Source organism: Periophthalmus magnuspinnatus, chromosome 1 (assembly GCF_009829125.3).
Source record: "Periophthalmus magnuspinnatus isolate fPerMag1 chromosome 1, fPerMag1.2.pri, whole genome shotgun sequence".
Lineage (NCBI taxonomy): Eukaryota > Metazoa > Chordata > Actinopteri > Gobiiformes > Gobiidae > Periophthalmus > Periophthalmus magnuspinnatus.
Window position 1 is genome coordinate 3423365 of NC_047126.1, and position 13253 is coordinate 3436617.

The 13253-nt window shown below is 40.3% G+C and overlaps 2 protein-coding genes across 2 annotated transcripts in view; both read right to left on the minus strand.

The window, feature by feature from the left end:
• Window positions 1–78: 78 nt before the first annotated feature.
• atg4da (autophagy related 4D, cysteine peptidase a) lies at window positions 79–6315 on the minus strand. Its single transcript, XM_033975359.2, has 11 exons — window positions 6120–6315; window positions 4373–4616; window positions 4124–4207; window positions 3830–4003; window positions 2843–3194; window positions 2700–2764; window positions 2481–2632; window positions 2323–2401; window positions 1106–1182; window positions 868–987; window positions 79–777 (listed from the first exon to the last, which is right to left on the minus strand). The coding sequence occupies exons 2-11, from the start codon at window positions 4572–4574 to the stop codon at window positions 598–600; spliced, it is 1485 nt and encodes a 494-aa protein (XP_033831250.1). The 5' UTR covers window positions 4575–4616; window positions 6120–6315; the 3' UTR covers window positions 79–597.
• Window positions 6316–9325: 3010 nt separating this feature from the next.
• Window positions 9326–13253, minus strand: part of mast1a (microtubule associated serine/threonine kinase 1a) — an 88061-nt gene continuing 84133 nt past the window's right edge. The window contains exon 27 of the mRNA XM_033970053.2: window positions 9326–12816. Within this exon, the coding sequence (XP_033825944.1) occupies window positions 11216–12816 (1601 nt within the window). The 3' untranslated portion in view covers window positions 9326–11215. The remainder of the gene's footprint in view (window positions 12817–13253) is intronic.

Sequence of the window (13253 nt, forward strand, 5' to 3'; positions counted from 1 at the left end):
AATAATTTATGCATAGCTTTGTTAAAACAGAGAGACAGAACAAAACAAAAATACAACTTTTAAGACACAAAACAGTGTACAAATGATTCCAGTGTGTGACTTTAATCAGTAAATTCAGCACAGTTGAACACAAATGATTTCATGAGCGCTACATTCGCATAAACGCACTGTTATCAGGAGACTGGAGACTCGTACATATGAAATATTACAACAAATCATAATGACGCTCTGGGAGAGAACTGAGGCAAGTCTGCAATTTAAACTGACTGAGCCTTTATGAAATAGTCTAAACACACAAACACAAAATGAGAACGGTTTACACGCACACAAACGCACACACGCACACTCAAACACACTCATGATAAATAAATATATAAAACTAATGTACAGTAGATAATATTTACACCGATCCAGCCTCACAATCAGCAAACTGACTCTTTAAAATGAAGATAAATATTCTTAAAGTAACATATTTTTTTTCGTTTTTGGGCAGTGACGTTCTACGGTTCTTCACATGACACAATGAACCCCACACACATTAGACTGGAGATCCCGTTTTGTTTTAAATAAAAGTGGTTTTATAGTGTCCTCAGAGCTTTACAGGAAGACAAACTCATCACTGTTTCTTCTGTTGTAAGAGTTTTCCACAGTTCGTGAGGGTAAAATGTGGGCAGCGGGAAAACTATGGTTACTGCCGTGTCCCTCGAGTCCGTAGTCCTGGCCCCGCCCCTCCACAAACGTGAAGATGGGGTACTTCTCCTTGGACGAAGAAAGAGCCTAACGGAGCAACAGAAGAAGAAGAAGGAGGAGGAGTTAACATATTTATGTGAAAGAAGGAGAACGCCGCACAGGAGAAGAAAAACTCACCACACTAACAGCAGAACAGAGCGATTCAAAGTCTTTTCTGGTTTTGGCGTAGAAACCGATGGTGCAGCTCGGGTCCATACGATTAAACGGCATTTTTTTAGGTGAACTACAGTGGAATGACTGTGGAGGAGGGAGAACACGGAACAAAAGTGTAAATGAGGATTTCAGTATTTGGTGCATGTATATTTGTAAGTGCTAAAACTTTGAAACTGGCAAAAATGTAAATAAATAAACAAACCTCTGGTGAAAAGTCGACTTCAGTGACGTCTACCACAGGTTGACAATAATGAGGGTCCAGATAAAGTAAATGATCGTCTGCCAGAAACGAGGAGTCAGTGAGAAAATATGTAGAAAATGATGCAGAAATATAGTTGGGATATAAAAGTGGTGGAATGTAACAAAAGTACAAGTAGTAAAGTACTGTAATTAAGTAAAAAAAATGTGTATTTGTACTTTACTTAAGTGCATTTTACAGTGGATACTTTTTACTTTTCCTTCACTACATTTGAGAGCAGTATCTGTACTTTTGGAGTTTTTATTGACTTCTCAGCAGTTTGAGACCTGATAAAAAGTCTGAGGAGTTTATTTATTTAGTCTGAGGGTTTAGCAAATAAAAATACAGCAATAAAAACAGCTAGGAAAAAAAAATATCGTTTCTGTTGAACAAAATTCAACACAAATCTTCACAAAATCACTACATTTGAAGCTTTATTAGACTTCAAACTCTGCACAAAATACTTTAAAAATATACTTGAACAGTAAAAAGTAAAACAGGTACGGGTACTTTTACTTAACTTTATTTTTTCAGGTGATACTTTTACTTTTACTTGAGTTTAACTTGAGTTTTTTGCTCCAGTATCTGTACTTCTACTTCACAAAACTGAGTACTTCTTCCACCACTGCGGTATAAAACATAATAAGACCCTCACAAAGGCAAACGCTGATCCAAGTCACCAGTAAAACAATATAATCTAATAAACTTTATGTATTACTCAGTCTTAAAACATGGAGCTGAAAATGTTGCTCAGTAACGACCAACACTTAACTTTCTTTTTCTATTTTAGCCTTTTTTTTAAAAGTTCATATTACACTATTTTCTGATTTACCAGTATGTTATAATGTTGTTTCCTCGCCACAAACAGACCTGGAGTTGTGTTTTGTTTCATTCACACAAACACACAAACCCTGCATATTTAAGCTGAGTTCTTCTCTCAAATGGAAAACACTCTGTTCCAACTCCACACACCTTCACTAGAATGGCATCACAAGGTGGAACGTCGCGTTTTGAGCTTTGTAGATGTAACAGACTAATAATAAAGTTACTCAAACATGTGTGAATGAAACAAAACACAACTCCAGGTCTGTTTTTAGGAGGTAATAGCATTAGAACATGACTTAAAGCTCACAAGAGTCCATTTTGTGTAATAAATAAGACTTTTAATTAATAGCTCTCACCTTGAAAACCAATAAAATAGAGCGAGTGTTTTGGTTTTCCTCCGATGATGCCGATACAACACTCCAGCTGAAGGATGTTCTGGATTAAGTAAAGAGACAAGCATCACATAAACTGACGCGGATAACGACAAGAACACACAACGGGAAAATTAACAGACCTTTACACATTCGATGTAGGACGGGTTTAGAGCCTCGCCGCCCAAACGAACAGGAACGAGGATGATAACAGACTTCCATGAGTGGTTCAGCTGATCACCGGGGGATCGACTTTGTGTCAAATCACACTGGTGGACCACGTCGCCTTTGTACACTAAAAATTAAAGCAAATGAATATAACGTTGTCTTGACTACAGGAATAATCTCAAACATTAACTCACCAGTACAATCCTGAGCCACGTACACTCCCAGGTTATGGACGACTGAGGCTTTTGCTACGGCTTTCCTGAAAAAAAAACAAGCCAAAACATTACATCACACATATTTCTGAAATCGCTGGAGAACACAGTTTATTTATTCTTACCGAAGTATGTGAGCGACTATGGAGGGGCCGTACCAGTCACCTGCTTTTTTCCCTGAACTTTTGCCAATTTCCACCAATTCATGAATTCCAAAGGGAGCGAGCGGCTGATCGTCAAACCACGTGAGCAGTTTGTGGTGGATGGGCTCGGCCTGCTTATCTCTTGTAGACTCGGGCCTTTCCCTCTGGCTCGTTCTGGCCGTACTGTCGCTCGTAGATGTTTTCTCAGGAGTGTTGAGCATTCGAGGAGCAGCAAATGAGGGAATGGGAATACCAGCAGCTCGAACTGGAGATCGAGGTCGAAAAACTTCAAAATCCACGTCAGTTAGCGGCTGAGCGTCCGGCCAAGTCCAGTCTAAATTATTCAAACAACATTATTTCTTAATGTAATACTGATAAATGAATAATGAATAAGGTATTAGTCACAGCCCGTGTAAAGAAGTGGACTGAGACTCCAGTGAAATGAAGCTAATCGAGGCTAGCAGTTATAGGGGTGAATTTGGAGCCATGTTCCATATTTGGAATTTTGACCACGAGTCTCATAGCAACACAAGAGCCAATCTGGTGAGAGGCTGTTGAAGGTAACGCCCCTTTTTGCCCGCACCACTGATTTAGCGGGTAGTGGGTGCTTAGCAATGCTGTCAATCAAACCTGCTGCTAACGCTAGCGGGAGCAACCTCAGGGAAAGAAGGTGCTTGATTTGTTTGTTATTAATGTTCATATCTTGATTTACGGACAAAATAACTAAATAAAAACCCCAGGATCATGTAGAGCGGGTTAATACGAACATTTAAGACCAAAATGACGAGTGACAGCAGCAGTTACGGAGAAAGGTGACAGTTTTTCAATAGAAAGTGAGCCAAAAAGTTGAGCCAGAGTCGATGGAGCCGAATCGTGCCCATGCTCACTCCCCATTTGGAAAGGAGCAGCTAGCAGGTGAGCTATATCCATTTACAAATACAGTCTATGGCATTAGCATTCACAACAAACCTCTGGGCATCAGATGGACCAAAAGCCCCTGAGCCAGCATCATTTGACCACTGCGCAGCATACAGCCCCAGCCACAGTCTGTCGTCAAAGAGGTGCCTTCTATTTGAGGAAACTCCTTCCTGTAGGTCATCCAAACGCGAGAGACAAAGGCCAGACGGAATCGCTCCACCTCATCTGCAAAGAGTCAACACAGCAGCAGCAGCAGCACGTTAGACACACTATAGTTAATCCCAATGCAGCATTACATAAGCACATTTACAGCGTTTAATCACCGGCTTGTGTGTAAAACCCTACCTTCACTGTTGAGTAGAAACGACTGTCCCAGGATGTGAACTGGTGAGATTTTGTTAAAAGATGTTTTAGTTTTTATTGTCCAGCCTTGAAAATAAATAAGATAAGATCAGATAAGATAAGACATGCCTTTATTAGTCCCACAGTGGGGAAATTCCAGGAAGAAACACAGAATCATTTAGAAACAAGACAATTTTTCCAACACCAATTACACCCCCACCACAAAAAAGTAATTTCTGAATTAAAACTGACCATATTTGACGTTGTTCCAGGCTGAAATAAATCTAGCTTTAAGTTTATCCACTTCATCTGGCTCATCGGCTGCGTCTCTCGTGGGATCGGCCGTCTGCGATGGCCTGGGTCCATAGTTACACTGCTGCCTGCGCATTTCTACACGGTCATCCTGCATCACACCTCCCACATACTGCGCAGCACTGGGGGACACCGAGTTCATGGCTCAGATCTGCAAACTGGACCGTTTCATTCTAAATATGAACTGTAGAGAGATGATAGAACAAGGAAACTCATTGAATTCATTTAAATAAAAACTAATACTGGACTAGTGTGAATGAAAACATTTGTAATAATCAAACTAAAGGCATTCATTGGTTATTGATTCAACTTTAAACTGCATATATTGTAAGGTTTAACAGAATTTATTATTAGACGCTTAAACATGTAAAAATGCTATGATGAAACAAATAAATGTCCCCATGTAGTGAAATAACTACTGACTAATGATGGCCAAAAACAGTGGTGGAAGGTAACGAAGTACAAGTAGTAAAGTACTGTACTTCAGTCAGATGTTTAGGTATCTGTACTTTACTTAAGTACATTTTAAAAGGAGATACTTTTTACTTTTACTTCACTACATTTGAAAGCAGTATCTGTACTTTCTACTCCACTACATTTTTGAACAGGCCTGAAAAGTAAAAGGTATTTTTAATATGATTTGAGGAGTTATTTTTACCATGTTAGTAACATCCTGACTAAAGTTTTGTGTTCAAGCTTCGGCTTTGAGCAAAACAAAAATAAATAAATACACAAAATTCATGAAAATATTTAAGAGGTACTTAAGTAAAAGTATCACATGAAAAAGTCTTCTTAATTAAAAGTATTTAAGTAACAAAACTGCCACATACTAAAAATAAATATCAATCCAGTCAACCCTGTTTGGTGATTGCACAACATTTGAAAAAAGGAAACTATAGTTTTTTTCTGTTCTGGTAGTATGCACCTGAAACACATGCGTAGCAGTTTCAACAAGGAACAAGAATACAATGCCTCAATGTTGGGAACTTTACTCTGAAGAAAAAAAGACGTCATGTGATGAGCATTTGATCCGGGCCTTGCGTCCTATCCCTTTGAAAATGACTATTACAATGTGACAGTTGGCAAAGCGCAAACTGCCAATAATCCTCTGAGCATAGACATGATTAGATTGTTTGACTCATGACATTAATCATATTTTGATGTGTAAATTTAGCATCTCAAAATCAAAACTTAAAAAACAGAAAACACTAAATCCTCCTTATGTAACAATGTAAAGAAAAACAGATTTAAAAATAAAGTAACAAAAATATAATTCAAAGCTCTTAAAATGTATTGTTTAAGAAGAGCCAAGTGAAATAAATAAATTGTAAAAAATTAAATAAAAAATGTAATAAATGTATATATAAGATAAAAATAAAAATAAAACAGTTTATGAAAAAAGATAAGCTAAAAAGACAGGGTTTGAGTTTATTTTTCTCTGTGATTATGTTTGCACCTGCACTTTAATCCTTTAGTAAAACATCACCTATAGCTAATCCAAATAAATACCAAAGGACTTACTTAAAGGCTCAAAACGCAGTATATAAATCTTAATTTCATTTGGATTAATTAAAAAAATCTATATAACAAAGAAACTGCTAATGTCAAAATGCTATGCTAGCCCTTTACCCCAGTGCTAATGCTATCCCGGGTGTGTTTAGCCTGGGAAAAGAAAAGTCGCACTCACCGGAGAAATAAGACGTTTAACGTTTAAATCCCACGAATAAAACGAGTGGAACAGTGTTAAACTGAGAGGAGAACCCATCTGTACAGAACTAGCCCCACTGCTGGGCTCACGTCTCCGGTTCTTATTATAGATCCATGGTTTTCCTTCGACCAATTGCTAGCATCTGGTCACTTCCTGTTGTCCTTCGCTGCTGCTCTCTGATTGGCTCATGAAGCGCGGACTCGGTGACGCCATGACGTTACGCTTTATCCATAAGAGGACGTATTATAAGTGAAGTGATCAGTAAACCAGCTGCTGTTTTTGTTTGGAATAATGCAAATACTGGCATTAACCGGAACTATGTTAAGAGGAAATATTTTGTAACTAATAAGATTCATGAGGTTTGCATGAAAATCCCACATAGATGTTCCCTGTTAATGCTTTTATTTCAAAATCACGCTTAAATTTAGATCATCTTATTCTGTCATAGCACTGAAGAAACGTCATCCATGTATTTGTGAGTGCTCGTACACTCTTTTTGTACTCTACGCACTACACACTCTTTTTTTTTGTTTGTGAATAAAATAGCTTGATGCAAACCCACAACTTAATGCAAAACTTGTACTTTTTGTTGTTTTTGAAATTATTGCAGCAAAAAGACAAAAAAAACAACAACGAAAAACGTCTTGAACTTAATCCTAATCCTCTCAAAATATCATATTCCAGTCAGAAACCCAAATTTGTTGTATTTCAATCTCTTTTATTTTATTATTTTATTACAAATACTTTAAATTATTGCACAAACCCAAAAACCTTGAAAACAAAAGCTCTATGTACAGAATTTATTATTATTTATTATGTGTCTATACTTGTTTATACATAATGTCCTGTGAATGTGAATGCAAAAGCTTAAGCCTCTTGCAGCGTTATTGTTTAAACCATTGTATATTTTAATTCATAATCTATACAGTGAGAGAACCAGACCCTCTTTTTCATGAGGGATGTGTTAAAATACAAACAAACAAAAACAAACAAAACACATAACTGAACAGGTCCATTTAAAACATTTAAAACATGTACATGGATACAGTCCCTCCAGAGTGTCCTGGGTCTTCCCTGGGGCCTCTGTCCAGTGGGCCAAACACCCGAGCCACCTCCACCTCCTCTCGACATGGAGGAGCAGCGGCTCTACTCCAAGCTTCTCCTGTGCTGTGGATATGAGCAATAATGTATGTCTGTGTAAAATAATAATGAATATACCAATAGAATTCTTCAAACAGGATAGAACTTATTACCTTGAGATAAAGTCCTGGCTTCTGCTACTAAAGTCACCATGTGTAAAAAAAAGAGTGAAATTTGAGTATATGAGTTTGTAAGTGTGTAATATTTTAATGTTTGACTCTCTTGACAAATTCACTGTATTTACTGCTTTTTCTACAACTAATCCCTCATCTTTTTAGTGAAATGTGAACAGTTTTAAAAGTCCTTCAGGGGACTGGTGTAACCAGACTATAAACACTGTGATATGCACGTTAGATCAAGAAATACTGTTCATTTATTTTTCTTGTATCTGCCTATATTCAAATAAATAATAATAATAATTAAAGCTGCAAGCGGCATCGAACGGCCCTGGCGGGCTGCGTTTCGCACTCAGCTGAGCCGACACTCTAACACGCCGCTTGTCTCTGTTTTATTGCACTTGTCAGGAAACAAAGTCCATACACTGAAAGTGCTGATGCACAAAATGCAATAACATGTTTTTTTGAGTCATTGCCATGGCAACACAGTGCAAAATACAAACTTGGCCCCTCAGACATTTTCGACGGGGACGATCTGAAGAGTCCTTGAGCCAAATTTCCTGGAATAGGAAAGTCCTTGAAAGTCATGTATAAGTCCTTGAAAGTCATGGATAAGTCCTTGAAAGTCCTGGAATAGGAAAGTTCTTGAAAGTCATGTATAAGTCCTTGAAAGTCAGGTATAAGTCCTTGAAAGTCATGTATAAGTCCTTGAAAGTCATGTATAAGTCCTTGAAAGTCATGTATAAGTCCTTGAATAGGAAAGTCCTTGAAAGTCAGGTATAAGTCCTTGAAAGTCAGGTATAAGTCCTTGAAAGTCATGGATAAGTCCTTGAATAGGAAAGTCCTTGAAAGTCATGTATAAGTCCTTGAAAGTCATGGATAAGTCCTTGAAAGTCCTGGAATAGGAAATTTCTTGAAAGTCATGGATAAGTCCTTGAAACTTCTGAAAAATTTGTGGGAAAAGTCCTTGAAAATCCTGGAAAAGGAAAGTCCTTGAAAGTCAGGTATAAGTCCTTGAAAGTCAGGTATAAGTCCTTGAAAGTCAGGTATAAGTCCTTGAAAGTCCTTGAATAGGAAAGTCCTTGAAAGTCATGTATAAGTCCTTGAAAGTTTTGGATAAGTCCTTGAATAGGAAAGTCCTTGAAAGTCATGTATAAGTCCTTGAAAGTCTTGGATAAGTCCTTGAATAGGAAAGTCCTTGAAAGTCAGGTATAAGTCCTTGAAAGTCATGGATAAGTCCTTGAATAGGAAAGTCCTTGAAAGTCATGTATAAGTCCTTTAATAGGAAAGTCCTTGAAAGTCATGTATAAGTCCTTGAAAGTCATGGATAAGTCCTTGAAAGTCCTGGAATAGGAAAGTTATTGAAAGTCATGGATAAGTCCTTGATACTTCTGAAAAATTTGTGGGAAAAGTCCTTGAAAATCCTGGAAAAGGAAAGTCCTGGAAAAGAAAAGTCCTTAAAAGTCGTGGGAAGGTCCTGGAAAAAATCCTGGAAAAGTCGTAGGGAAAGTCATGTAAAAAGTCTTTGAAAGTCCTGGAAAAGTCGTGGGGAAAGTCCTTGAAAGATGTATGTTGACAAAGGCATTCAAGGAGAGCTGAGGGTACAACAGTGTTTCCCATAGATACGGACCATAACAGTGGCATTTACGACGTTTTAGCTTAACAAATTCAAGTTTTATGTCCTGTAAAAGTCCTGGGAAAATCCGGGGAAAGTCCTGGAAAAATGTACTGTAAAAGTTCTTGAAAAGTCGAGGGAAAGGTCTTTGGAAAAATAATATTTTTAGCAAAAACAATATGTCTGTTAACATTACAATGACATGTTTTTTTTAATGCTCTTGACTTTCCTCACGTCACCGTGTCCCCAGGTAATAAGATCGATTAAACAAAGACACTGCAATAAAAATGTGGTCCGGACAAAAGTTTATTCCTTAATTTTATTACATATACTGCAGCCAAGGTGTCTGTTTGAAATCACAACTATCACAAACAGAAATATCCCAGGATGTAAATAAATACACTTTCAGTGAACAGAGAAACATGTTTTTCATACGCTGACATTCGTGTTTCTTTCTATACATTTTATATTTGTAAATAATCATGTTACAATTAAGTCTTTCCCAAATAAAGTGCAGTTGAACCGACAAACACAATATTTTCACATCTAGCACTAGTACAGAGCACAGAGGCCTGGAAACGCCTTAAAGTGAACATGGTGGTTCTGCTCTACCAGATTAAAGATGACCCAGTTTACAAAAAATATAAAAGGAATGATGTAAATAATGTTAACAGTCACATCAACGTCGTAAAAAGCGTGTTGTGTTCAAGTGCCATCTTCAACCACCAGAACTTAAACGTTATACTGTGAACCCTGGACCCTGTGGTTAGTGAAGTGACTCGTGGAGCATGTCATTGGAGCAGTTTACGGAAACGGACACTGGAGTGCAGCAAAGTCCCAGTCAACGCAGGCTTCCCCTTCGTCTTTAAACCAACGGAAACAGTCTGTGAACGGACTCAAGACGCTCTCAGCTATAGATATAATTACAACTCGCTAAAATAACAACCCTTCTTCCTGTCGCCTGAGCAGCAACTGTCGAGGAATTAAATCTGCCATTAAGTAGTAATCTGTGTTTTTACGTGTTCCAGACTCATCACTAGAAGAACATCTCGGGGGCAACGAAGGCAACAACTGTTCGGCCATTTAAACGATCCGATAAAGCCGAGGATTTTGAGGATCTTTTCGCCGAGTTCAGAACATTACATGTACATTGCTGTTAGTATAAAATTACGTGTTTATAAAATCTTAAGTAGTTTGTGTAATGCAGAAATTAAAGTGAAATACGCTATATAATTTCCATTGTTGTCCGTTTAATAGGCCTACGTACCAACGCGTCTGGATAGGTCATTGTCTCTCGAGGATAAGTTCTACCAAAAGCCCTTGTAAATATGCTACATTCAGTCCCTTCTTTCATTCTAATACACAATATATTCCCATCGCGTATGTGCTTGTATCACTCCCGCTTTAAATGCCATCGCAACCCAACATTAACGTCATCAATATTTCCAAAAGGAATCTTAAAATATAGAATTATACGAGGAAGTGTTAACACGTTTCGGTATCCAGTCGCGTCTTCACACAGGGAAAGGATTTAAATGCATCAAAACCGTGTGCTGACTGCTGCCCACCGTGGCACTGTGGTTAAGTGGATATTAGTATGAGCGTGAGGCTGAAGTCGTTTAGGCAAAGGGAGGCAGAGGCTTTAGTTTCCCTCCTGCAAAGAGTAGATAAGCTCTGCGCTCAGCTTCTCCGTAGACGCAGGACGCGGCCTTCAGCGACCGAGAGAAAAAACGCCTGAGGTAACGCTAACTGAGAACCGGAGAAATTATTTATTTAACGCTGCATCGCTTTTGTTTTTATTCATTACCAGAGGAAAACGAGCCGGCTGAAAGAAAAGAGACACTGGTTTGGTTTTCACAGTATTCAGCATGTTTTGATCAGTAAAGCACTTTTGACCATTTGAATGAATCAGTAAATGTACAGTATCATAAGTCATGCATTCACAGACACACACAGAAACAGGTAACGTGTCCCTTGTTTGCGCCGGAGCAGTCCTCACCTTTTATAATTTGTGATAAAAACGGTACATTTAAGCGCACCTAAGACCACAATAGGCCCCCTGGTTTTGTAGTTCCTCCAGCGAGTCAATAAATAGCATATTTATATAGTATTTTCAAATTCAAACTGGAATGTACAGCGTAATAAGTGCTTTGACGTCAGTTCAAAAAAAAGGCATTGGTTGTTTCGTTTACAAACCCACGTGTTCAGATTTTTGGCGGGCTGCTTCCCGTAGTAGTAGCTGCTTTTTCCAGAGCTGAGCTGGCGGGACTTTGGGTCACGACCGTTGCCCCGACAGCGACTCTACCCCCCGAAGAAGAAGAGGAAGAGTCACATCTCCCCCCCGCGCCCACCTGCTTCTCTTCTGCGCCTTTACTCTGCTGCTCTTTGCTCTTTGCTCCTTCCTGCGACCCCAGTTTGATTGGAGCGAGGACGTTTTTGGCTACGGTGGTCAGCTGGCTCACGAAGCTGGTCTTGTCGCCGGGGGAGACGGGTCGCGATTTACAAAGGGAGGGGCCACAGAGGGAGGGGGTGACAGATGTGGGTGACGGCGAAGGTGAAGGCGAGTGCTCTTCCACCACCTCCAGGCGACACTTGTCCTCCCAGTCGAGGGTTCCTCTGTAGCAGTTGACGGACCCCAACCCTTGACGGACCTTTCCTAGAGACAGTGGCTGGCCGTGCGGAGGGACGACCGGAGCCAGGACTCTCGGCTGCAGCTTGGGGCTTTTGGAACCGATATCGTTGGTTTCCTTTCGCAAACTCTCACCCATTCCGGTTGATTTCAATGTTTTGTTCATTCCTAGCATGTTTTTATCCACAGACGACGGCGACCCCTTGTTGATGGCAGAGTGGCTTTTGTTGTTAACCTCGTGTTTCAGGTGTTCCTTTGGGTCGTTATTATAGGACACCTTTCTTTGTTCCAGTTTTGAAATGAAATCAGTCTGATGCTGGTGAGCTTTAACAGGTCCTTTCTGTCCGTCTAGACTGTCCATAGGTTTGGTCGGGGTTCCAGGAGTTTTAATAGCATCTACGTGTCCTCTTGTGTTCTGTTCAAGCAAAAACAGTTCATGCTGAGACCTTCTTTGGCCTGCTGGTCCAAGTCTGCTTGGTCGTTCCAAAACGGTCTCCGATTCTTTGTCCGTCCCCCTTTCTCCTCGTCCTCTTTCGGTCTCAGCTAGGAGCGTCTCCCTGCTCAGAGGCGACTCCTGCCTGCCCAGTCTCCTCACAGGCTTCAACACTCCAGTCTCGGGCAGTGAAGACGATGACGATGAAGATGAGGGCATAGTCGGCGGATTTGGTGGTAAATTTTCTCCGTCTGTCTCCAGTAAACTCTGCAAACCAAGCTCAGACAGAAAGGCATCCTTACGGTATTCAGAGTGCTGCACTTCGAGACTGTGCTTCCTCAGGGGACCTCCCAGACCACCCGTTGAACTGGACTGGGTCAAAGGTGAGCCCAGTTTCTCTGCCGACTGGACCCGCTTGAGAAGAGGCGAACGCGGGGGCTCGGCGCTCTTAGGCCGGGGTCGAACCACAGGGGGAGAGGAGTGGAGTTTGACCGGGAAGGACTGAGTAGTGTTAGAGCTACCCACAGTGTGACCGGGCAGAGGAGGAGGAGACGACTGTGTGGGAGATGGAGTGTGAGCCAGAGGAGACAGGGGAATATTACCGGCAGATTTGCACCGGGCAGATCGATACTGACGGTGAAGCTTAGGGGACAGGCCATGCAGAGAGCTTGGCCTCATGTGCTGCGAGGGAGCCGGGGAGTTAGGCGTGCTCGATGATGAAGAACTGCTTTGGGATGATGCACCTTAAATGGAAGAAAAAAAACCTGTTATATCTGTGTAATCCCAGGTCTGATCCTTCGCAAAAGAAAAATAAAATCTGTCAACTGGACAAAATGTTTTAGGAGTGAAGACGTTTGGCTGCTCATCCAAGACGCTTCTTCAGTTCTGGTCAGATTTCTGCTGGACACTGCCTTATATCTGTCTGAAGAGAGGAGCTAACTACACTGAAACTAAAAACACTTATTGTTTACAGGTTTGTGTTTGTAGGCCAGGTCTATTGTGCTACTTTAAGTGTGCACTGTGCCTGAGGACATGTCCCAATTTGCCAAAGTGCCCTTAAATGCGCAGTTCGAAAGTTGCATTTAAGGGCACTTACATAACTTCCGGCGCAACAAGTGCTCTACCATTTTAATTTTCAAGTCAATGAATGCGGCCGAAATGTGCCTTGCATTTCCATGGA